The 23,227-nt window shown below is 40.5% G+C and overlaps 1 protein-coding gene across 1 annotated transcript in view; it reads right to left on the bottom strand.

The window, feature by feature from the left end:
* F13A1 (coagulation factor XIII A chain) overlaps nt 1-23,227 on the bottom strand; it is a 59,213-nt gene that overhangs the window by 5,615 nt on the left and 30,371 nt on the right. The window contains exons 6-14 of the mRNA XM_058825429.1: nt 22,411-22,518; nt 19,653-19,827; nt 16,441-16,579; nt 10,039-10,142; nt 9,156-9,244; nt 8,147-8,300; nt 7,268-7,555; nt 3,094-3,254; nt 191-327 (exon numbers count right to left, since the gene is read on the bottom strand). Of these exons, the coding sequence (XP_058681412.1) occupies nt 191-327; nt 3,094-3,254; nt 7,268-7,555; nt 8,147-8,300; nt 9,156-9,244; nt 10,039-10,142; nt 16,441-16,579; nt 19,653-19,827; nt 22,411-22,518 (1,355 nt within the window). The remainder of the gene's footprint in view (nt 1-190; nt 328-3,093; nt 3,255-7,267; nt 7,556-8,146; nt 8,301-9,155; nt 9,245-10,038; nt 10,143-16,440; nt 16,580-19,652; nt 19,828-22,410; nt 22,519-23,227) is intronic.

Raw genomic sequence — 23,227 nt, 5'->3', positions numbered from 1 at the left:
AATCTCTCTGGATAGCCCAACTTCTACTGACTATGGAGACCTATATCTCCCCTGTGTATTGGATTTTAAAGTACAGAGAGAGTGTTTGAATTAAATTACTCAGCACAGCATTAGTTAAGTGTCTCTTGTGAGCTTCCTACTGTGAGCAAGCAGGGGACAAACCCCCAGCTGGCTGTGCTTTCTTTCCTACCCGAACTGCTTTTTTATTGTTCTCAGCATGCCAGGTCCCTCGAGGCGGAGTGTGACGTTCTCCAGGGTTTGTTTCAGAGGATTGGTGAATTCCACAATCACAGACATTTCTTTACCAGCTACTAGTTCACCTTTGGTCTGCAAGACAAGGAAAGGACAATGCACCAGAAACTGATAATGACAGATACACAGTACTGGCAAGGCAGAAGAACAGAGCACACAGCAAAATTGCAGGAGGCAAAGAAAGCCTAGTGAGAAGAAAATTGTTGGATGGTACATTTTTCCACCCATTGTAATTTTCCCTCAAACCACGTGGCAGATCAAGAGGCTGGCCCTCATCTCCGTAGAAAACTAGAAATCTGTATGTACAGTTCTGGAGCTGAGGACCCAATTGAGGGTGAGTCCAGCTGATGGGGCCTCTCCCCAAGACTCTGCCCCCCTCCTCAGGCTCCCTACCAGCACTGAGGCGATCTGCTCAGGACATAAGCTCCAGAAGAGAAGGGCAGGTCTTTCTACCCTAAATTAAAAACACCAGGCTATGTGGTTACACCCTCAAAATTGTCATGCCCATTTTCCCCTCGCTTTTGCATTTTCTTCTCATGCCCTGAAGGGTTTTCAACCTTGCACATGTGCTCTATGGAGGCCTGAAGGCTAGCTTTCCTTCAAACCCTATGTAAGCAAAAGGGCAGTACATTTAGCATTGGAAAATAGTAAGCCTTCAAACAAATGTGTTTTTAAACAACAGCTACATGCATGGGGATTTGGGGTTCTTTATCCTTCTGGAAATTCAGCATTTCTCTCAGAAAATGTGAACTTATTTTGCTCAGGCAAGGGTTTTCAATTTATGGTTGGCAGATCTTCCAGCCCACTTCATGGTCCATCAACTGATTTAAAAGGTCTTGAGAAAGGTAACTAAGAAAATCAAGTACCTTGTCAATAAATTTAAAGTGGTACTTTAAGAAAGTATGACATTTGCAAAAAGCTACATAGACTCTGGTCTAAGGGATTAATCTGTGCCAAAAACCAATAAAATAACTGGAGAAAAGGAGGAGATACAACTAAGCTCTCAATGGCATTTGGCCACCTGAATACGCAAAAGGACATCACTGGCATTTTCAGAAGTCTTGGCTCAATTAGAGATCCTATAACCTCTTAATTTCAACTGACCATTTGAGATCACTGGGTGTTAATCAAAATGATCCTGAAGTCCCAGACTTGCAGCTGAGACCATGATATGTATTTGCTGGTCTTATTTTTGTAACCTGATCTCAAGGTTAGAATATGGTGTGATTTCCTCAACTGTTGAGTCTGAAAATCCCCTTAGACCAACAGACAAAGACCAAAGTTTCATCTGAAGACATAATGTGATATACATTTTTTCATTCTTGTCTCTGCCTCTCACATGAAGATATTTGGTCTGCCAATCACATCCACCAAGCAAACTTCACATATAAACTATCTCACAGATAAACTATCTCAAATTTCATTGAAAAGAAATAAATCAAAATTTCTTCTATCAATATCTGCTCACACACATGTGCACATACACACATACCCCTTAAAAATTCCAGCTTTTAAAATTTCAGTGTATTTTCATGCATCACAAAGAAACAGAAAAGAGAAAAACTTAGTTTTACTCAGAAACATGGGTTTTGGACAACAGTCTACTCTATATGCTAAAAATCCTTTCTTCAGACCAGCAGGGAGGATAAACTATTTTGAAGTTGAAAATCTGAGATGATGTAGAAGATGTTCGGTTTAGGTATTGAATTGAAAGAATTCTTTACTTTTAAAATTTGGTTATTGGAGACAGCTATTTGAAGTAGAGTTTGCTTGTCTTGTTTACCTCCTCTCTGGAATGCTTAGCACCGAAAATACAATTATCTGATCAGAGCATCGTGGTATTTCTAATGACCACAAAACAGAGTAGATTTTTTGGACAACTTTGATGTAGTCTTGTCCATGTTTCTAAAAAAGCTCTTTTTGCAGTTGCTACATAAATTATTATATGTAAACCTGAGCATTAGTTCAAATAAATATATAGAGGGGAAAAGCTGTATTTCTTTCAAGGTCCTGAATTTTACAGAGCTGTATTCATACTTATATAAAGTTTCTTGAACATGTGTTCTGATTTTTTTTTCTAGTATTAGGAAAAAAGCATATCCAAATTCCATCATTCAAAGCAGACGAAGGCTTGGTGCTTTTGAAATCAATGCAGTTCATTTGGATGCTCAGTTATGAATTGAGAAGTTTAAATCCCAGTTAAAGGGGCTTGTTAAGTTAATCCCAGTTAGGTTAAAATGCCTTGTCTTTGCCATACAACATATACTCCTTGTAGTATCACAGGCATTACTCTTCTCCATTTTCATAGGTATCACACCACTGCCTGCAGAAACACTCCAACTTTTGGGGAACACTACTGGCAGTACATTTAGAGTGGCAGCAAAGCACTGAGGTCCCAAGACATTGTCCTGAATCAGTGCTGCCAGCAAAATCACTTCAATAGCAATGTTTTTTATTCTTCAGCAAGAGGCCCCTCTGCTGTGTTGCTTTAAACATAATAAACTTTTGAAGAATTTAAAGAGCTTGAGTGACTTGAGTGAGTAATCTCTCTTACCCTTTGAGTTTCTTCAGCTTTCTCAGATCTTTTCCCCTCTTTCCTCCATTGAGATTATTTCAGCTCTTCACTACCAGTGCATCTGTCAGCCTCTCTCTTCAGTGTAGGGATGCTCAATACACTATATAATAATGTACCTGTACACCCTCAGACCCTCCAGCCAGCCACTGCTCTATAAGGTCCCTGTTAGATGCTCTCATGTGCATAAACACACACCCTCCTCCACCCCACAACCAATGCAACACCCTTGTAGAGAACACATCCCTTCCACCACAACCTTGAGCTACCTTGATCCGCAGGGTGGGAATTTCCAGCATTACCGCCTTCTGCACGGCCAGAATCTTCCCCGTCTCATTGATCCGCGCAGTCACAAAGAAATGAAAGGAGGCTTGCTCCAGCAGGTCGCGCATGTACTCGCTCGATTTGATCACAACGTCGAAAGAGCTGGCTGAGGGGAGACACAGCAAAGAAAAAAGGCATCTGAAGCCATCTGATCACTAACTGCTCCTCTCATCACGGCCAGTGCCAATTACATGAGTGCCTAGAAGAAAAGGTGGCTTTCCAGATAAAGAATGGCTTTGATTTTTTTTTCCCTCAAACTAACTTAATTTCTTCACTACACCATTTCACCTCTAATTTTTCCTTCTTTCCATTTAGGCTGTGAGCTTCCAGGGGCAAAGTCTGGGTTTGTGCACAGCCCCTGCCCAGTACCCTCAGCATGGGCCAGGTCACTATTGAAGATTTCTAGGTGGTATCACAAAATTAATGAGCAGGAAAGCTGGAAATCCGTACCTATTGGGCACAAAGGTCCAAACCAGCTTTTGAGTGTCATTCCTGTAAATGTTTGCTCTTTCAATTTACTCCTGCTCTTCTTTTGCCTCTCTTCTTGGCACAGGGATGCCACCAGAAGAGTAACTGGGGGATGTGAGCCCATGCAGGCTACCTGGGAGATCACCTGCTCTCCAGGACATGTCTGGTTATCTGCCTTTGCTCTACATTGGATTTGCCTGCAAAATTTAGCAAGAAGGTCTTCCTGTCACCAGCATGCCCTCCAGAGAGTTTTCACGTGCTCTCTGACAATAATTATTGGAGGGACCAAGTCCCTGTAGGCTAGACAGTTACGAAGCAGGGAATCATTAATTTTAACTATATTGAACTGCAATTCCCAGGCCAACAATGGTGTGAGAATGTGATGCAGAGAATCAGACTTGCTAACTAACTGACCAGGCAAAACATATAGATCTGTAGCTCTTCTCTCTATAAACATTCATTATGACCCTAGTAAACACATCAAGATCTCCCATCTGTTACCTATGATGATTACTGTTATCTGTTATTTGTATTGTATTTGTGACATACACTGTAAACACTGGGATAATTGAACTCAGTTGGGTAAATGACATTTACCCCTTTTTGCTCTTTTGATCCACTCACATCAAAACCAGTTCCTTGATTTGGTTACAAAGCTATTCCCTTGGTGGCCACCTGACCTGGATTTACTAGGCCAGTCTTAAAATTACTTGATGTGCTCCTGCTCCCTCCTTCTCACTCTTTATCTTATGTAAAAGAATTTCCCATAATACCCTTAACTGTAAATTATAAATCAGGCAGGGCATTTCTCATCTGAGAAGTAAATAAGTAAATAAATTAGTTACAAACCAGGAGAAATTTACTTTACAATGGAAGAAAAGGCAAACTTTTCTGTTTAAATTTAATCACTGCAGGAAAAAAAGAATATACTTCCATTGTCTTAGCACTGGTTGTGCGGATGAGTTGTCAGTACCACTTACTGCATCTGGGAAAGCCAAGGGAGACACAACACTGAGCTGCCTTATAGTTTTTCAAAAAAACAGAGAAAACTAAATATAACTCAGTAGATCTGAGAGCACCTTTGAAGGCACTGGAAGGTTTAAGCTATTCAAATCCTCAAAGATGTTTTCAACCCACACAATTCCTTTAATCATTATTCTGAAAATAATTCATTCGTTTCCTGTTTGAAAACTGAGCTTGCCTCACACTTTCAGTATTTTGGACTGGAAGAATGTCTTTAATAAATCTGTTTAGCATTGTAATATTTTGTTAAATATATATATATATGTATATATATTTATACACACACACTCCTTGACCTGAACAAATCCTCCTTGGGTGCCTCAGAAGGTACTCTCCTGTTACATCCCTGACAGATTGTTCTCACACACTTGCAGATAATCACACTACCTTCCTTCACACTGCCCACCTGCTCAGACATTATTCCTGATTTCACATGTACTTCTTTCCAAGGAAAAGGTGAAAGAATTCATGCTCAAATGTCATTTATCACCTCCAGAAATGGAGGAGTTTTTGTCCTGTTACAGAACAGGATGCCCCACAAGTTGATGCCTGTATGTCAGATATAAACAAATCCCCAACTTGAAAAGTGGGAATAACTTTAGAAATTTCTCATTGTCCAGAAGCAGTGATGGGGACATACTCTTGATACACATACATAAAAATCCATGTTCTGGTCTTTTAGGTGCCTCTCCCCAGTCTTCATTCACTCACCATCACTCAATTCAGGGTTTCCAGCACTATTTCAAGAAGCTTTTTTTCTTAGCATTTACTTAAATTAGAAAAAAATAATTGTGATGCTCAGTGATGTTTAAAAATCTATTAATTTCATTTCTTGCAGAGAGGAACCAGGTGATCCTCAAAGCGCTGCAGAAGCTGTATTTTAGGTAGTAATACCCTACACAGACCTTTGATACAAGAGCAGACATAAATAAGTCCTGAAACCATGCACAAATCACAGTCAGAAAATGTAGCAGACACTTCTCCTACAAGAAGACCGAATTTTCCCTCATCAAAGAAGTGGCACAGAATTTAGACCAAGACTGTTGAAACTGATTTTTTTTTTTTTTTGCTGCACCTATTCAATCTCCAAAATTTTGCAATATTTCAGATTAGATATTTAGTAACTGATGTAAGTCACTATAAGCCCTCACACTGTGTTTTGATAGCATATATTGGAACAACCCAATGTCCATTTCCAGGCCCCCTGCAAATGATCCACAGAGGTAGAAAGAATTAGCAAGTAGCTCTCAGGGCTTTGTTACAGGCTGGAGGTAGAAGTTTTATTAACCTTCACAATTAGATCTTTATCAGTGGGCTTCTACTTTTTGCAGAATAATGAGCTCCAAACAAAATGTGCCGTTTCAGATGATGTTCAAAGTGAGGAAGAAAGCAGTGGAATTTTTTTGTGGCCCGATAGGAACTGTGGTTCCATGGAGACTTCTCACTGAGACAAAACTAGTCCTCTTGGAAGAAAGAGGGCTCACAGTGTCTCTTGAGCTGGGATGAGGTAGAGAAGACAGAAAACTCAGAGGTCAGCTAGGATTGCTGTGATCCAGCAGCAGACCCAGTTCAGAAGGCCCATTCTTTGGGCTCCCAAAGTCCTGCCGCTCCTCCTGCACTCAGAAAGATTGATTTGCCTAGTAGCAGTGTCTAGAAGGCAAAGTCATGGCTTGCTGACTCTCTCAGCAGGGAACTCAAGTGAAGGATCCTCTACTTCATCTCTGTAAGAGCATGTGGTCATCACTTTTGCTGACCAAGGACACAGGCCTGTCAGGAGAACAAGTGATTGGCAGTCACTTTTGCTAGAGCCTGCTAGGTAGCACTTGGAAGTACAGCTGATCCTAAACATGTGTTGTAATGGCTAACAGGAAATAGATTATGTCCAAGTTTAAAAAGGAAAACATCTCTCTTTCCTACTTTGAGCAGTACAAAAACCTGCCCACAGCCTCCTGAGTGGGTCTGCCAGGACCTTCTTTTCTCATGAGAAGTGGCAGGATCTCCCTACTGTATTCCAGAGGGCACTAGGAAAAGTAAATGCTGCATCTGTAAAGATAACTCACCTTTGGGGCTGCTGCCCAGCTGATAAGTGTCCCTGCTCTATTGTGGCACATTCTCATTACATATAAACTTTTTAGATCACTGTAAATATGAAATCCTGAACCACAGAGTCCTCCAAAGCCAGATATCCACTTGAATCTACTCAGAACTTGTCAGCTTCTACCAGATAAGACAAAAAAATACACCCTCTTGTCTCTGTACATGGCATCTTTGGGAACCAGAACTTCCCCTTCACTTGCTAAAATGCTACTAGGAAAATAAAGGAATTCAAAGGAAAAACAATACCTTGCAGCTTAACACCTGTGCTTCTTTGATTTCTTTTGTACAAAAGAACTAAAATTAACAATTCCCAGAAATGCAGCTTGGTGTAAAAGAGCATTTTGCAAGGAGAAACAGCCTGAAGGAAACAGCCTCAGCTTTAAATGACCCTGGTATCCAGTTCAGGGTAGGGAGAGGATCCTTCTGATACTCAATAGAATATCCTACCCCTGGCTACTAGAACTGCCTCTACCCATAGGTGTAAACACTGGTGAAAGTTAAAACCACAGAAAATAACTATGCAAGACTTACATGAAGAGGGTTCCAGTTTTGCACTGAAAGAGTGTTTCTTGAATTCACTTTTTGGGACTCCTGTATAAAACACTATGTTGCCCGAAAAGTAGGTAGTTGCAGTGTAGGAGTTGCGACTCTTGTTCCTGAAAGTTATAGTGACTTTGAAGTCATTGCCAAGGACTGCCTTTTGCGCTTGGAAGTCCATGTCAACATCTGTCTGTGGCTGGTATGTGGTGTCTTGGATACTTTGCTTTTTAACACCATACATCACAGCAGTCTCAAGAGCCAGCCTCTCCTCATCTGAGCCTAGGAATGAATGAAAACCAGATTTAGAAAAGAAACAGAAGTGCAGCATCAGCCCCCCTGATCATAAGGGTATGTCTAACATAGTTTGTAGTAGCTAAAATAAATAGATGAGGACAGTAAACCCTCCTGGGGTAACACCAGCAATGGGAGAACTTCACAGCTACCAAAGGAGTTGGTATTAAAACCATATCAGACAAACTGATGTAGATGAATTCTTATCAATGCAGCTACACTGATTTACTCTGTGTGAACATCTGGCCTGAATAAGAAATGTCTAAACATCTGTACAGAAAGCCTTGAATTGTTTTGAACGCTTTGAATTGCTCCATGACTAGCCTTTATTTTCACTACAACCAACTTAGTCTAAAGCATTTCAGTGCAGCAAAGTTTGTGTTTTGCTTGTGCCTTATGATCAAGGCACCTACAGTGTTTCTGTGATGGAGTTACAAATAAAGAATTCCAGAGGGGACTTTTGCAGCTTTTCATGAAGCTCCCTCAGTGACAGAAGTTTCCAAATCATCCAGGATTTGACTGTCTATGTCTTATACATATAAGTCTATGTCCATATGGTCCCAGCTCATTTCAGGTTACCTTCTCGGAACTTGTACTCCTCAGTAATGTCCATAATTCCATCACCTCCAACTTCCTTGGTCACAATCAACTGCCCAATACGGCTTGTGTCAATGTTTTCTACCACTTGGGTTCCATTTTTCTCCATTCTTGTGTAGAAAATGTCACTATTCACCTATGAAATTAAATGAAAGAAGATTGAGATATATGAAAGTAGAGAGAAGGAGTCAGCCTATCCCCCCCAAAATAATGACACATTGACTTGAAGTCCTGCTAATGTCACATCTACATTTCATGTTTAAAATTAGTTGTATGCTGAGATGTATTTTACTATTCACAGCTCCAGAATTACAGATAGTGTAAACTTTACAAGGCTACAGAGAGGTCATTCAAAATTGAGGAGCACTACTACACATTTCTTGTACCAAAAAGCTTTAGAAATAGAGAGGAGAATGCTTAATAGCTAAAATGTCTTCATTCTTTTCTGTCCTAAGCCATTTACAGTTCAATTAGAGAGAAATTTGTCTCACAGTGTTGCAATTCTGGGCATGCCTCTTCTGGTGGTGCAAGAGGTTAAAGCTCCAGACCAGGCCCTCTATCTCCTTATAGAGATATTTCCCTCTCAGATCTGTCAGTCAAATCACCCTTGTTAGATCTCCATGACACACCGCAGCCAAAAGGAATGTGGTGAGCAAAGAGAATGAGCAGCTAGAGCTAGTGACCCATTCAGCATAGCTGAATCTTGGAAGGAAAAATGACCACAGCTTGAGGATTCAGTGAAGTCAGAGCAGCTTTTTCTTATTATTACATTGAGGAGCAGAGAGTAGAGAAATCTCTGTCATTCATTAGAGCCATATCATGCCTGCTGACATGTGAAAATACAATGATGAGATTGTTCTGTGACATGAAGTATACATGAAGTAACTTTTCAATCCGTAAATTGGAGAGCTATCTTCTGTCTCACTATGGTCTCTCTGATATCACTCACTCCAGTAAAAATTTTCACATAAAACAAAATTTCACTTTGTACCTCAGCATAGACAAAAGGAGCATCAAATTGGAAGCAAACGTGACCATGTTTAATGGCTTGAACTGAGGCTGGACCACACCTGTACATACCTATGGGGAGAAGAGAGACAAAGTGAGAGACCAAATAAATTAAAAACATGTAAAAATGTTATATTTTCTCAAAGAAAAAGAATTCTTGGGGTTTGACAAAATCTTCTAATAGTTTACAGGAACTCTTGACCAAGAAGCAAAAAGCTAAATTTTGTTACCAGCCTTGTAGATAACACAGACTCGGGTCTGGAGGAACCTGGTGGTTCAGTACCTTTAAGGGCACTATAACATCCACTCTAAGTCTCAAGCACTTGAAATACAATTACAGCTGGGTTTGGTAAACCCAGATAATAAACCCAGGAGTCAGGTACACCACAGGCTGAGAAAGACCTTGCTACAAATTTGAGAAGATTGTATTTTGAGGGCTGGGAAATTAAGGACTGGAAAGAAAGACCAGTGACTTTTTTTCTCTCCTGCCCACTGCTTGTTCATGTAGTTCAGTTAGGGCTGCATAAAGTAAAGGAGAATTAGTCTGATCAGGCTCCCATATAGGTACTCTAAAATGTGAAAAGCCATCTTTAGCAACAGGATCACATCTCTTCAGTACCAAGCAGGACCTTTCTCATGAAGGATTTTGTGTCCCAGGGCATCATAAGCAGTGTTATAATAAGGACAAATTTAGTTTAGAGTTCAGAACAAATCAGGAGAAGGCCCTGAGGTGAGTGTGGTTATTTGGTTCAAGAAGTTGTCACTGGCCTTACGGTGCCACTGGCTCAGCTATCGTCAGCTCATTGTTTGAAACAGAGATCCCAAACATTAGAACGTGAACTAAGGAGGACTTCAAGCAATATTACCATCACTGGTTTCTTGAGGTGTCCCATCAACAACCTGCCATCCTCCAAAGCCAACAGGAAGGTCAGGTCTGGTCATCCAAGCTTCGTTCCAGCAATGATAATTCCTTAGAAAAGAGATGGGACCAGTATATTAAATTCTTGGAAGCAAGCACACAGACCAAAACAAATCCTGCATATTTATGTCCTGGCATTCCTTCAGTAACACCATTTGCCAATTCAGGGATAAAAATGTTGACTCTTTAAAGAGAACAGATTTTTAGGTCTATAAGTTTGGTACCTAGCTGTTAAAATCTGAAAGCCACAATCCTTCCTTGTAGTTCCTTGACTGAAAGTTGAAGAAGGTTTTTTGATTCTTCTAATATGTTCTGAGTGTAAATGTCTCAGAAGATATGCCAGTGTTTGGAGACTGTTGGGGTATGAAACGCTACACAAACTAGAATTCCTTTCCAGACGACACCTCCACTTCAATCTGCCTGCTAAAGCAAACTTTGAATCTTCAAGCCAATGAAAGATGGTCTGCTTTATAATTATTCAGACTGAAGATTTGGCATCTCTGACGAAGAGATTTGGGATCAACTCTGCAACGTACAGTGTGTAGTTTTGTTTTCATGGCTCAAAACAAGTATGCTTCACTGGCTTCTGTGTTGGTTGAGAAAAAGACCCTACACAGCCTTTTGAAAAATATCTTCAGTGTAGATTCCTTGTAAGTTTTTTATCATGTGTCATGACAATGCATGATGTCAGAGCTCCTAAAACACGCCTTTTCATAAAACCTACCTACAATCACTGTGGGCCAACTTGCATCTTTAGGGCTCAGGACAGTGACCTGAATTATAAAATTCTGAGAGTAGTTCATCTAGGTGTTCAGGGTTAAAATGCTCTCACTTGGCTGGATGATCAGGAGAATTAAAAAAACAGCACAGCACCATCACAGTCTGCCCTGGGTGTTTCAAAGATGAGCAGAAAGGATGGACAGATGTTGTAACTTCCAGCAATGCTACCAATGCTCAAGGGAGAGAACAAGCAAGAAAAGATAATCTGGAAAGAAGGTCTTTCAGAAAAGACAGCAAAGTGTTTGAATTTCATTACTGCAAAAAATAAAAGAAGGAAAGAGTAGAGAAAGGGGCAATTTTGCTTGCAAATTATACATATCCTACAGCAGATCTGAATAAACTTACATTTGTGTAGCTGCTGATATAGCCTCTAGTACACGCAATGATATTAGCAACGAAAATGGGGATTGTTAAACTCTGACCATTTCATTAATAATAGGTGAAAAACAGTATGGAGCAGAGTCAGAAGGATCTGAAGCTTGTCTAACAAGACATTTCAAAGTGGAAATGAAAGCTTGGATCGGGTAAAACTTGTCAGTTAGGAGAGTTAATGAAGCAGCACTACAGAAAAAGGAATTATTCAAGGAAAATGACGCACACTCAGAGAATTTTTGATGCTGCTGGGTACTCAGCGCTGAATCATGCTCACAGAACTTTGCTGAGGGCTACCCAAGACTGGGGACACAATTCATGGAAGGTGGGTATTTGCAAACTGCTATGCCAACATATGAGAAAGACAATCCCTGCCCTGAAGCCTTCACTGGTTCACTTTGAATCAAAGTTGGATGTCACTGGCTTTGCATTCTGCGAAAGAAGAACCTGAAGAGCAGGCAAAAGGAAAGGATGATAAAAACAAGGCTGGGAGTTGGGTAACAGTGTGGAAATTTCAGATCTATTTCAGTTATTTAATTAGGTAACACAGTTTTTCTATATTTTCTTCTGTATTTGTCTTAGGGACAGGACCTTTGTTTCTGGTTTCTATTGGTGTAGTGCTGGACACAATAGGATGGCAATTTTTTTAGGTCTCCTGCCATTCAAATTAAAAATACACATAAGGATATTGAATCTGAATGGACAGAAAGACACTGCTTGTAGAGCAGTGAGCATTAAGAAAAGGAGGATGAGGGAAATATTTCCCTTTCCAAAGGTAGCAGAAACCTCCCTATAGAAGTGAGCATAGCTGAGGAGCTGATTCCATGGTCATAATTTGTTGAACTCATTCTATAATTCTTGTATTCTACAGCAAGCCTGAGACATTAAAGAAAGCAAGAATGGCAATAGAGATCAATGTAGTGACCATTAAATATTTACAGAGATAATTACGGATAGACTAAACAAAGCAATGGGGAAATTAATAAAAGATGACCAGGCGGGTTTTATGCCTGGAAGACAATTCAAGAACGGTAGTTCGTATTGCTTATAGGACAGGCAGAGGCTGGAAGCAGCTGCTGCCCTTTTATGAGCTAACAAGTTCAGGCATTGAGGTTGAGAGGTACTGCTAGGGTCAGGCACTGACAATATTGTTGAGAAATTAGAGCAAAGTGATCTGGGACTGAATGGGAGAGCAGAGGTCTCAGAAGGGCTTTCTCCACAGGCCTGGATATGGATGAACTCCTGTGGAGTTGGGTGACATCAGGAAAATTTCTGCTGAGATGCTGATGTTGATATGCTTGGACCTCACAGTAGGAGTGAGTCTTGATTCCCATCCAAGAGAAATATTCTTTAAGTGTCTTTATATCATCATTAAGAAAGACAAGGAGAACAGACAGTACTGATGGCCTTAAATCCGGCCAGATTTATAAAAATAACTTTTTGCAAAGTCTGTGTAATTTTGTATATGTTTTGTTGTTGGTGGTGTTGTTTCCTATCCTGAGGGAGAAGACAATCTTTAATAAAAATCAATAAATGTCAGATAACATTCAGAGGGAGCCCCACACTCAGAGATTGATTGGACTAAAAATCCTGGCTCCAAGTATCCCTGAAGTCTGAGAGTATTTAAGACCTGAAGACAGATCAGCTCCAGCAGTACAAGGCCGGAGTACAATAGAAATGATATATTAATAAAGAAAAAGAGCTTTGCTTCCAGTTTGCAAGGGATTATAAATAAAAGTGAGAAATGCATTTAAAAAATCATTATAAATACCTTGAGCTTGTCCTCTTGAAAAAAGAAATAAAAGAGGCATTAAAAATAAAATCAGGGTTAAGACACAAGTCATTAGGAGTCAGCATGTGGGCTACCAAGGAGTGTTACAGAGTAATGAAAAGAAAGGACACAGAGGAGAAATGAAAAGAGGTGTATATATTAAGTCATGCCCAAAGGGTTATGTGCACCATGTACTAATAAATGCACTGGGAGGATAAAAGGATGAACAAGGCAGTTAAAAAAGTTATCAAGCCAAGGAAAAGCAATGTAGGATGGAAGGATGAAATGTTAGTGTAAAATTCCATGTGGATTTCATTGGGAATAGGATGATTTTGGATCATTTTACCCTGTCCCAAAAGAATGCAGGAGAAAAGAGATTAAATTAAGAAGTCATGGGAAACAGCTGGGTAAAAGAGAGAGAAGTAAAAGCAAGTGTGAAAAGTTGGTGGGATGTATTTCATAGATCAGGTTAGGAGAAGGAGAGAAGGGATGGGAGTGAAAATTGTAAATCATAACAATGATCCATTGCTGGGTGTGTATGGATTGTGCACTGAGGGTCCCAAACACTGGCTCTTGTTTCACGTTTTATAGGCAGAGGAGGTTTCAGAAGACTTCTCCTTTACAGCTCTCTGAGCCATAAAAGGACCAGCCCCATGAGACATGCTGAGTCCTTCTGTCTCACAGACAGCAAGAAAACTGCCCAAGGGTACTATCAGGAGGCAACAAGGCAAATAGCAGGACCACAGCTCTGGATCCCAGGAGAGTAGTCTTTAACATGTTTAAGGTCCTACTTGGAAGAATTCCATGGGAGGCAGTTTTGAGTAGAAGATGGATGCACAAGAGCTGGATGTTTTTCAAGAGTCACCTCCTCCAGACTTAAGAATGGTTCATCTTTGTGTGCAGGAAATCAACCAAAAGTGGCACAAGTCCACAGGGTGGTCCAAATTAAACTCCAATTAAACATAAAAAAAGAGGTGTTTAAGAAAGAGGGGGAGAGTGGGGACAGGTGATCCGGAGGAAAACAGAGTTACTGTCTGACTATGCAGGTGCAGGTACAGGAAAGCCAGAACAGGGCAAACAAATTATGTCAAGGGACATGAAGAGCAGCAGGAAATGAAAGCAAATCGGTGTCAAAAGGAAACCTATAGAGCGTCGCTCTGCTGTTGAACACAGCAGGCAATCTGGTGACAAAGGATTCGGAGAAGGCATTCAGTGTTTTCTCTACCTTGGTTTTTACTGCTAAGATTTGCCCTCAGGAATCACAGCCCATGAAACCAGTGTGGAGGTTTGAAACATTGAAAACTAGACAAGTAACAAGACAGAGAACAGTTCAACAAACTGAGCACACACAAATCCAATGAATCTGATGGAAAATATGAGGTAATCCCATCAAAAATGCTGAGGGAGCTTGCCAATGTCACTGTAAGACCACTCATATCTATCTTCAAAAGATCATGGTAATTGGAGGAAATTCCTGCAGACTGGAGGAAATTAAATATTGCTCTACTCTTCAAGAGAGTGGAGTATCCAGGGAGAGAGAGACTTGTCAGCTTCCCTTTGATCTTTAGGAAGGTTATAGAGAAAGTTCTTCTGGAAAACATTTCCAAACTCATTAAGGACTAAGTGATTGGCAGTAGTCAGCATGGATTTACAAGCAGCCAGCTATGCCTGCCAAACCTGAGAGCCTTTTCTGACGAAACAAGTGACTGAAAGGACAAAGGGGAGACCACTGCATGGGGGTTGGTCCTTTTGACTTTAGTGCCATTTCCTAGAACATCCTCACAGACAAACCTTTGAAGTGTAGACTAGACAAATGGATAGCAAGATACATTGGAAACTGGCTGAATTGCTGGGATCAGAGGGTTGTGATCAGTAGTGATCACCCCTGCTGAAACTCAGTCATTAGTTGTGTACCCCAGAGTTCTAGACTGGGTCTAACACTGTTTAACAGCTTTATTATTACCTGGATTACAAGATTGCCTGTACCCTAAGCGAGTTTGCTGATAAAGAAACTGGAAGTAATAGCTGATATCACACAGACTGTACACAAGGAAAAACTAAGGCAGCTGCGACTGAAAATGGGAAGGCTGGGTAGGATCTTATCATAGGTATAAATTCCTGGTTAGGGAATTGAGGGAAAGAAGACAGAGCCAGACTCTTCTCAGTAGTCCAAGGACGGGACAAGAAGCAATGGGCACATACTGAAACACAGAAAAATCTGTGTGAAGATCAGGAAACACTTTTCTTACTGTGAAAATGCTTGAGCACTGGCACAAGTTTCCTAGAGAAGTGGTGGGGTGCCCATCCTTGGAGATACTTGAAGTCCAACTCTACACAGACCTGAGCAACCTTCTCTAGCTGACGGTGCTCTGAGCGGGAGGGTTGGGTGACTTCCAAGGGTCCCTTCTAGTCTCAACTACTCTGTCTTGCTGTTGACACAAGCATCACTTGTAAATGAACCTGCTTTCCTTAGATTTTCCTCTTGAATATGAAAATCACATAAAAGATGTCACAGCAACAGGTTCAGTCACTTCCTCCACCACGTAGTGGGTTTATTGCAGTTTTAATACACAGACTTCCAGAGATGAAGTTATTAATGAAACATGCTGATGAGCTGCTATGCTAATGAGTTGAAGACCTCATTGACACAAGTCAGGTATATTAACATTGAATAGGACAAGTATCACCTGAATTTAGGAATGTAGAGGTCACATTCTTTTCTTCACTCTGAGGAGGAGAGGCTTGAGGGCCAATATCCCACACAGAGCATATAATCAATATATGCTACACTTCTCCTGTCAGACAGAAGACAGTAAGAGTTTGAAGAGCCAGTTAGAGGACTGCCTTCTCAAAAAGATTGTGGAAACTCCTCTTGGCCCTAGGGAGTTTCCTTTTTATAAATCTGGTGATAGCATTTCAGTATCTTTTATGATACCTTGACTAGTTTCTTTTTCAGCTGAACAGGGCTTATTTTGGAAAGCACCCCTTTTCAACAATGACTGTGTGCACACAATGTAAAACAGTCTACAAATATGGAAACTGGGCACAAGCAGATCAAAAAGGGTGTTTTTCCACAGATATTGGGGTACCCCTTGCACCTTGGCTCCAGAAGAATGGAAGTACCCATCCTACCCTCTTCCATTTTTAGAAAAACTGATCCCTAAGGAGCATAAGCCCATTCCAGTTCTCCAGTGTGCTTAAATGAGCACTGTATGGGAATATCAATAGCAGGATTCCCCGGGGGTTGCCTGTTTATACCACAAGTCTTCATATTAGTCAGCCTACCAACAATCTATTCATTCTGTTTCACATAAGCCAGCAGTGTTCTTCAATGCACAGAGAAATAAACACAATACAGGCATTGCCATCATGTTTTTTACTACTTTGATCATTGACACATTAAAGGCTTTTTCCAGGAGGACTCACCACACAGAATCTTTCGTAAGTCTGGTGTCCACTTTTCCGTCATCATCCAGAAAGAAGTCCATCCGTAAATTGGCATTGTTATCATGGGCAGAAGAATAGTTGGTAATGAGTCTTGCAGGTATCCCCAAGCATCTCAGAACTGTGGCAAAGACAGAAGTGTGATGAGAAGGACAAATATGGAGACTGCGTTCATGGAAGACAGGGTGAGAGGACTGAAATAGTAATTACCAGAACAAAATGGGAAAATTCAGTCAAATCAACCCAAATAATTTCTTGCATATGATTTATATTGCACATGCTAAATATTTAATTTGGTCTCAAAATTATGAGCGTTAAAGACAAATACTGATACAAGGGTTATAACCGAAGTATCTGATTACCAGATGCTGATTACCAATAGTTTCAAAGCAGCTTTGCATAGTGACCACATGGTGGAGTTTCAGGTCAAATCTGGGTGCAATGGGTCAGCTGCATGACCAAATGTGATACAAAAGAAAAGAAGTTTGAGCTTGCAAGAGATACACAATATATTAGGTCTCTTAGCATCAGTAACTTGGGAGAATTATGGGACTATGGTTAAAAGAAAATTAATAGAAAGTATTAAGGAGTTTAAATTCCTTTTAAGGAGTTTTTATTTGGAGTTTTCCTGTTTGATGTCTGCTGTCAGACAAGATCTGGAGAGCACAAATAATAAAGTAGAAAATTACTGTTAACAATGGGGAAAAGCTGCATTATTTGCAACTGAAATCACAAGGTTTGAGAATCTGAATAAAATGTGTTACATAATTCATATTGCCTGCCAAGTAACAGCATTTTGTAGTCAATAGTCCCTTCCTTCATTAAGGCCTTAAAAGGAGGATCACAAAAAAAGCCCCTAGCCCTCACTCTCACACCATCACAAAATAGCACTGATGACCCTTCTTACCATTTGACAAGGGGTAAATTTAAGAGATGTGGAAAAACTGTGGAAGTGCTACAGCTATGTCTATAATCTGAAACATTGCACCAATAGGCTTCTGTGTTTTTTGTGCACTCTGGCAGATAAATAGGCACGGAGCACATCCCCAGGCTAGGGGAACAGGTCTGTGGGGTGACACATCATCCCAGCTACTCCAGATGACATACTTTGTCTCAGCCAGGAAAAGGTCCTGGCTTTCAATTTAGGGGCCAACATGGTTCTGCAAGAAAGAGAGCATGAGGGGTTTTTGGTGGTTGACAGGGTTTGTTTTGGTTTTTTAGGTTTTTGTTGTTGTTGTTGTAATTGTTTTGGGGTTTTTAAAACTATTTTTTGTTGGGGTTTTTTTCAGTTTTTTGGTTGGTTTTTTTGGTAGTCGTGGTGGTGGTGGTTTTTGGTTTGGGGTGGATTTTTGGGGAGTGGTTTGTGGTTTTTTCCTTAAGGGAAAAGATTTTTACTGAAAATCCTATTTAAAAATAGTTCCAATGCTGCAGAGCTGAACAGCCCTGCTGCTACTACTGGGTTTTGTATATTCATTACTGTCACTACTGTGACTCCCAATAAAGTGTAACACTGCACATTCATTTCAAGTTCCTGGATGAAAAATTACCTGGATGCATCCAATACCATATGTACCTATTGATTAAACTTAATTCAAGTGCCCTCCCAGGCTTCCAGCACATGAGCCATCAGGGCTCATTGGAAATAATTTGTCTGACAATTTCAAGATTAATGACCATTTTTTGGAATGTTTTAGCATTTTTAACAGATGAGTATCTGGAGTGTACAATATAGTGACCTTGGAAAGCTGAACTGGTCACAATGATAAAACATTGACAGATGAGAGAGACTCAAAAACACCTCAAAACAACCCTGAGAGTTGCATGTGATTGTTTGGACCTTTGCTGTCCCCTGTGCAGTGGTCAGCAGGTGGATGTGTCAGTGGCCATCATCAGATCAGCCAATACTGGACAATATTTGCGTTTCATAATGCTCAACAAATTTTATACTTGCAGTGCAAAGTGCCAGGTCTCTGACTTGACTAACTTAGTCAGCAAACCAAGGCAAGTTTTGGCCCAGACAAATACGCCTCTCCCTTTAACACAGCAGGCTCCAGGCTCTGCTGCATTGCTCCAGTTTCACAGTGGCCTGCAGGCAAATTACTGCATAGTGGTGATTCAGGGCAAGTGTGGGGGGAAGGTGGGAGAACTGGTGTGTTCGTCTGTCTGTCTGTCATCTAGGGAAATCCAGAAAAGGCAATGGGCAGAGAAGACAAAGAGGCCCATGGAATCCACGGCAAGGCATTGTATCCATAAGAAACATTTGCATGAACTTTTTCAAACCCATTGTGTGAGGCTCAACATAACCAGGCAGTGTGCACTTGCAGCCAACAGCATCCTGGGCTACACCTAAAGCAGTGTGGTCAGCAGGGCAAGGGAGGGGATTCTTTCCCTCTGCTCTGCTGAGACCCCACTCTGAGAGCTACCTCCAGCTCTGGGGTCCCCAGCACAGGAAGGACATGGACCTGTTGGAGCAATTCCATAGGAGGCATGTGTGTTCCTGTACATTAGCAGATGATGCTGTTAGAAAGTGCTAGACAGTCAAAATATGGGACCAATCCAAGGCTGCTTTCCCCAGTGGTTTTTATGACGTGCAACATTCTGCTTACTGCAACGCTAGAACTCTAGTTTGACCAAATGTGTTTATACTTAACCTTGTAGTGCTAGACAATTCATAAACTAGGCATCATTTATTTTCTCCATTCATGGACTCTACATAAAATGTTAATAGTGTTCAGTTAACAGGTACAGGGACAGTGCCCCTCAGTTTTCCTAGGACCAATACTCAGTAGGTAAGATTTGGCCTTTCTGGAGCAGAAACACTATCACATATCCCATACTGAGTATTTATTTAATCTTTTAGGTGTAGACAACAAGCCCTCTGTCTAAGAATTCATGACAGAAATGTGGACTGTGCTGAAGGCCTCAACTTTCATACAACCTTACCCTTGTGAGTCACTGAGTACATTTGACTGAACCAATAAATTGTTAATAGATTTGTGTGGAAGAGCAGCTGACCTGAAGGACACACCAGAGGTTTATTTAAAGACCATCTATTTCAGCCATGTATTTTTAAGTATCTCTAGTATTTACTCCTGAACAGCACAGAGCAAGGAAGTATTTTAGTTAGTTTTACCTAAAAACTCTGTTAAGCAAGAGGTGCATAGCAGCTTGGAGCTTTTCTCACTGATACCTACATGTGTTGAAGACACCAGCAAAAACCCAGCACTGGCCATATCGGACAGGTTGCTTAGAACTGTAGTACTCCAAGAGAATGTCCACACTTCCCGTCCAGGCTGAAGGTGCAACACCATAATCGTACGAATTGTTCCAGGATCCAGCAATCACACCGTCATCATCCCTGGAGTTAATCTAAAATCAAAGGAAATGAGCATTAGAGATGTCAGAGACTGAATAACAAAAAGCTCTTTTACTTAGCAAACCACAAAGATGAGAAAGAGTGAATATAGCCAAGTTTAGGCTAGAAAGTAAGAGAGAAGTGTTTCATTATGAAGCTAGGAGTATAAGTAGGACAATCTTGTTAAGGGTCATGGATTCTCCAACACTGAACAATTCTGAATGAAGGTCAAATACTTAAAAATAATTCTGAAATTAAATCACCACACTGAGTATCCATGTTGCCAGTTAATAAGTTTTATTAACATTAAACATGCTCATTGTCATGTATTTTTAATAAACATAATCAGTTATATATTGGTAAACAAGTCTCAGAAATATTAAGCTGTATTCTTTCCATCATCTGTTTTTCTGTCCATATCGGCCCAGAGATTTTAATAAAATCACTCCTAATTTACAACAGATTGAGAAGAGAACCAGTCTACTCTGTTTTTCTGTCCATATCGGCCCAGAGATTTTAATAAAATCACTCCTAATTTACAACAGATTGAGAAGAGAACCAGTCTACTCTTATTTTCAGAGTAGAAACTAATTTCTTTGGTCTGGCCCATGTGAAAACAAGAAGGAATTTGCTGTGTAAGTTTTCCTCTGGTAAGGTTATACAAAGCAAAGAGTTTTGCTGACTAATGGCTATACCGATAGGCATTAACGAGCAATATGTCTCCTAGCTGCAATTTGAACCAAACCAGTTGAGGCTGTGCAAGAAGCTCATTCACGCTGTACCTTTTAATTATGCTAATGTGGAACAGCTACACGCCAGCCAAATAAATCACAATTCTCATTTAAAAGCTTTTGCCTGCATTAACTACTCTTTTATAATTAGAAAATCGACTTCCTGTGAACCTTAGGACTGAACTGAGATAAGTATTCAGAGTCACAACCAATGGGTTAAGAGGTTATGCCCATCTCACTAGCGTAGGAAACATGCCAAGGAAAGAATCACTTCAAGGACAGGACAGCATGTTGATCTTCACTCTCTACTCTGACTGTAATGAGTGGAAGAAGAGAGGGACTCTACCTGCTCTGCTGTGCCAGAAAGCCTCAGAAGGATTCCAGCATGGGGGGTGCATACCTTCAGACAAGGTCAACTCTACCACATTTCAAATTGAGCAAGAATGAGATTAAGTAGCACAGGTGGGATTTCAGCATCTCTTGCCCACTTATTACTCAGGTCCAGATTTCAATGACCAAACCCTCTACCTAGTTATGGCCCAATTCTGCAGATCAGCCCCAAAGTCTACTGAGTCCTGGATTTTCAATGGTAAACTCCTCCACTTCTCTGAAATGTCGAGTGGCTCAAAACCCAACTAATATCCAAGCCCTATTTGGATTCATAGACTTTGTTCAATTCTGTTCTGAGGGCTTTCCCATTCCTTACATGAGGGACTTTTGCATCTACTAGTTCAGGGATGAGGAAACCACATTTGATTCTTTCTTCTATATAAAGGTCCAAAGCTGGATTTCTAATGTCTGGGGTGAAAGAACTAACTAAAATGTTAAAAGACAAAGAGAAGTAGAGGTGTTCTCAATACTTCTTGCTGAAGCTATTCTATTTAACATCCAAGATTGAGAGGCAGGAGATTCCACTTCATTGTCTTCTAAGACAAAGACCTCATTTTCTTAAAGCCTGGGCAAGTTCTATAACAAATGTGTTAAGGAATCATCTATCTCCAGCAGTCATGTTTTGTGGACAGTCTATTTTAGTAGCTGGCTCAGGAGAACATATAATTACTCTAGCTCAGTGACTAGAGTATTATTCTGGGAAGCAGAAAGCACCAGTTCAGACCTCTAATAAAGCAAAAGAGAGGACTCAGCCTCTGTCTTCCACAACCTGGATGAGCCTAGCATCTTGAATATTAGGGATAGGACTGCTCTTGCACCCATAGCATGATTCCTGGTGTCTGGCAGCTGGAAAGAGTGGAGGTCTGGATAGTCTCCTCAGTTATTTTAGGTACTTTCATTCTGACTGGGGTATGTTTTGTGGACCTCATGTTAAAGAGGACAGTTCCCACAGTGTTTTCCTCTGGGGCCAAAGCAGCCCACTTATATGACTGTTCTCAGCTGGATTAGGTCATTTGGGCCTTGGATCAGACAAAACAACACACACCATTGCAGTGCTCTAAGACTCCATTGAGGTTAGTGCTGGAGTCCACATAAAGTCCCTCAGTTCCCCATCCAAAATTCCACCCATCATGCCACTGTATTATCCATAGCAGAAACTGCTTTCTCAATTATATTAGCTACTGGAAAATGAGCACATTGTCACATAAGAAACACTTCTGCCTGGAGTGCAATGTCTAAAAGTGGCTTTCCCACCAGTGAGGCACAATTCTCAGGAAAAGGCAATAAGCCAACAGCAGTTGCTTGAACCTTAGTGGAGAGAAATAAAATGTCAGACTCCAGAATGGACAATTGTCAGAATGGACAACTGATCTGTTGTGTGTTGTAGAGAGCATGTCAGGGCAAGAGGGCCAGTTAAATCAGGGCAGCTTTGATTTATGGGTCCTTTCTGACACATATTAGGCATCCATTACATACCACTGCTGAGGCAACACGGCAGATTTTGATTGGGTTTCCACGACCAGAGAGCTCCAATTCTGCCTTGTCCATCAGGAACAGGCAAGCATCCAGAACGTTTTCTTCAAACTAGATAAAAGAAAATAAAAATGGACACAGGGGAAAAATTGACTCACTTTTTATTCTGGAAAGAACAGGTAAAGCTATTTTTCCCTGTTGTTGTAATTGCTGATCAGTTTCAAAATTAGCTGGTCACATCAAAGCTCTGTGTTTAACAATAGAAATTTTCTTCTGGAATAATCATCCATGTGTGGGAAAAAAAATAAAAATGTGAGAGTCTGTGAGGGAAGGGAGTGTAATTTTCAATTCAATCTCAGTCCAGTTTCCAGAAGGTTGAAATGACAACACAGTCCTTTGTGACAGGACATGAAATTTTAAGTGCTAACAAGTATATAATAGGAGGGTATATAATAATAACTACAAGAAGCTTGTCTACTTGCAAAGTACTTTATGTCCTTCATAGATTCCAGACCTGCTAATTCCAGGGCTTCTCTGACACAGCCAGTGCACTGCTGAGAACTTGAACAATAAGTGGTTGGCCAGTGTAATTTGAAGACACTTATATTTCAAAGTTATTTTTTAAATCTGTTTAAAATTGACAAGCCAAAAGCTTATTGTATAGATTAATCCTGGTCTAAAAAATTTAGACATCAAAAATACTGAATGACCTAAAACAGTCTTCTTCAAAAATAGAGTGAAAAGGTACATTTTTTTCAATCTAGCATGAACAAGCACAAGAATGAATTGAGGGCAGAGGTGTCTAAATAGACCAGAAACC

Source organism: Ammospiza caudacuta, chromosome 1 (genome assembly GCF_027887145.1).
Source record: "Ammospiza caudacuta isolate bAmmCau1 chromosome 1, bAmmCau1.pri, whole genome shotgun sequence".
Taxonomy (NCBI): Eukaryota; Metazoa; Chordata; class Aves; order Passeriformes; family Passerellidae; genus Ammospiza; species Ammospiza caudacuta.
Note: the sequence above shows the minus strand (reverse complement) of the source record. Positions and strands in the feature narration are given on the sequence as shown.